Genomic DNA, 1,795 nt, shown 5'->3' with positions numbered 1-1,795 from the left:
CAATCTGTTCCTGCACCAACCGACGGCACCAGATGCTGGATCACAGGCTGGGGCCGACTTGCTTCCGGGGGTGCTACTCCAGACTATCTTCAGCAGGTGCAGGTCCCGGTGGTCAGTTATGCTCGTTGTAATGGAGCCTACCCAGGAAAGATTCATGACTCCATGATCTGCGCAGGCCTGGACCAGGGAGGAATAGATTCCTGTCAGGGGGATAGTGGGGGACCGATGGTCTGTGAGACTGGAGGAAGGTTCTATCTGCATGGCGCCACCAGCTGGGGTTATGGATGTGCCAGCCCTGGAAAGTTTGGCGTCTACGCGAAAGTGAAGTACGAGTTGAACTGGCTTAACTCTGAAATGTCCAAAAACTAGTAAAACCGACAACAGCGCCATGGGGATATTTAATATTTAAAAAGATTAATAAGAGGGTTTAATTTGAGAAATATTACTCACGCAGGAAATATCATAGATATTGTAGAATGATGGGTCAATAAAAGCAATGGAAAGAAATACTGAGTATTTATTGACCTAAATACATGGTAATATTCCTTTTAAGAAAAGAAACCTCAAGTTCAAAAACATGCTCGCAAAGAAGGTGCACTAAGAAATCAAAGAGTCCATATCGTGATTTTTCGCTTAAAAATTTCGCGGTAAATTGGCCCTTCTGTTTATGCACTGGAATCTAAGCTATAACTTTAAGTTCTCGTTAATCAGCCGAAGGTGAGAAAACTTAGATGTTAATAGTTTGCCGCTCCCAGAATTTAAGAGCAAGATGTTGTGAGACCAAACAGAGGTCATGTCTTTTTCTGTGTGGAGTCTTCAAGTAAACAGTTGCCTACAATTGCAATTTGCATAAACGGCAACAAAATAAAAGAGGTCCAGCGGATTTTGACTCACCTTGAAGTCCATTCAACAGTTTTAACGTGGTTTTAAACCGGTTATGCTAAAGTAGAATTTATCTTTGGAAAAATCCGATTTCAAACAGGGCCCTTTTGTTGGTTGCCATTTTCTTTATAACAAAAGTTAATCTGTTTTAGTGAGTAATGCTCAAATTAGGGGTTTATTTGAAAATCACCGGGAACTGGTACTCCTCTAGCAACATGTGGCTGGTAGAACACTCTTAAAATCCCCCAACATTCGGCAAACTGTAAGATTCATGGCAAAGAACGCTTTGTCGATTACGCGTAAAAACTCCCTAATTGAGGGAATCAGATTTATCGGAGCTATCTCTACTTTTGCTTCCCTCTTATTTGACCTCATTGTTTTTTCCCCATTTCATTTCCTTTTTTTAACCTTTTACTCAAACAACAAGTGGTTTCTAAAAGTTTTTCAATTGAATACTTTAACGAAGGTGTTTGTGAGCACTTTACTCGCATTGAATAAACACAATAACCTGTAAGTTTCTGATGAAGCGCCTCACCTTTTTTTATACCTTCCTATAATATAAAGTTTATGTCAAAGATACCCTGCAAGACGGTCGCTGATGAAAATTAATTATACAAGTCCTTTCCCTTCACCAAATTTTGTTCCCAAATTTTGACTGATATATATATTTTTTTCGCATTGAAATTAAGTGCTCAATCTTAAAAGCTCAGTAGATAGCTGATGATCCATTAAGCGTAAACAACAGAATTTACTGATTGGCCGATTGATATCTGATCAGATTATTTATCTGAAGCCTAAAATTGCCTCTTGGGAAATTCCGTAGGACGCCATTTATACATTGTTTATGGCATGCAAATATAAGGCCATGCATAATTAATAACTTTTGTCCTAAAATTATGCAAAGCACCTCATG

The 1,795-nt window shown here is 39.1% G+C and overlaps 1 protein-coding gene across 4 annotated transcripts in view; it reads left to right on the top strand.

The window, feature by feature from the left end:
* The window catches only part of LOC131772504 (transmembrane protease serine 9), a 16,010-nt gene extending 15,503 nt beyond the window's left edge, over positions 1–507 (top strand). For all 4 annotated transcript variants that reach the window (XM_066164052.1, XM_066164046.1, XM_066164043.1 and 1 more), the window contains one exon: positions 1–507. This exon is cut by the window's left edge and continues 25 nt beyond it. In XM_066164052.1, the coding sequence (XP_066020149.1) occupies positions 1–369 (369 nt within the window). In that variant the 3' untranslated portion in view covers positions 370–507.
* The last annotated feature ends 1,288 nt before the right edge of the window (positions 508–1,795 follow it).

Source organism: Pocillopora verrucosa, chromosome 1, assembly GCF_036669915.1.
Source record: "Pocillopora verrucosa isolate sample1 chromosome 1, ASM3666991v2, whole genome shotgun sequence".
NCBI classification, from domain to species: Eukaryota; Metazoa; Cnidaria; class Anthozoa; order Scleractinia; family Pocilloporidae; genus Pocillopora; species Pocillopora verrucosa.
The sequence above is the reverse complement of the archived record's forward strand: the minus strand, read 5'-3'. Positions and strand labels throughout refer to the sequence as shown.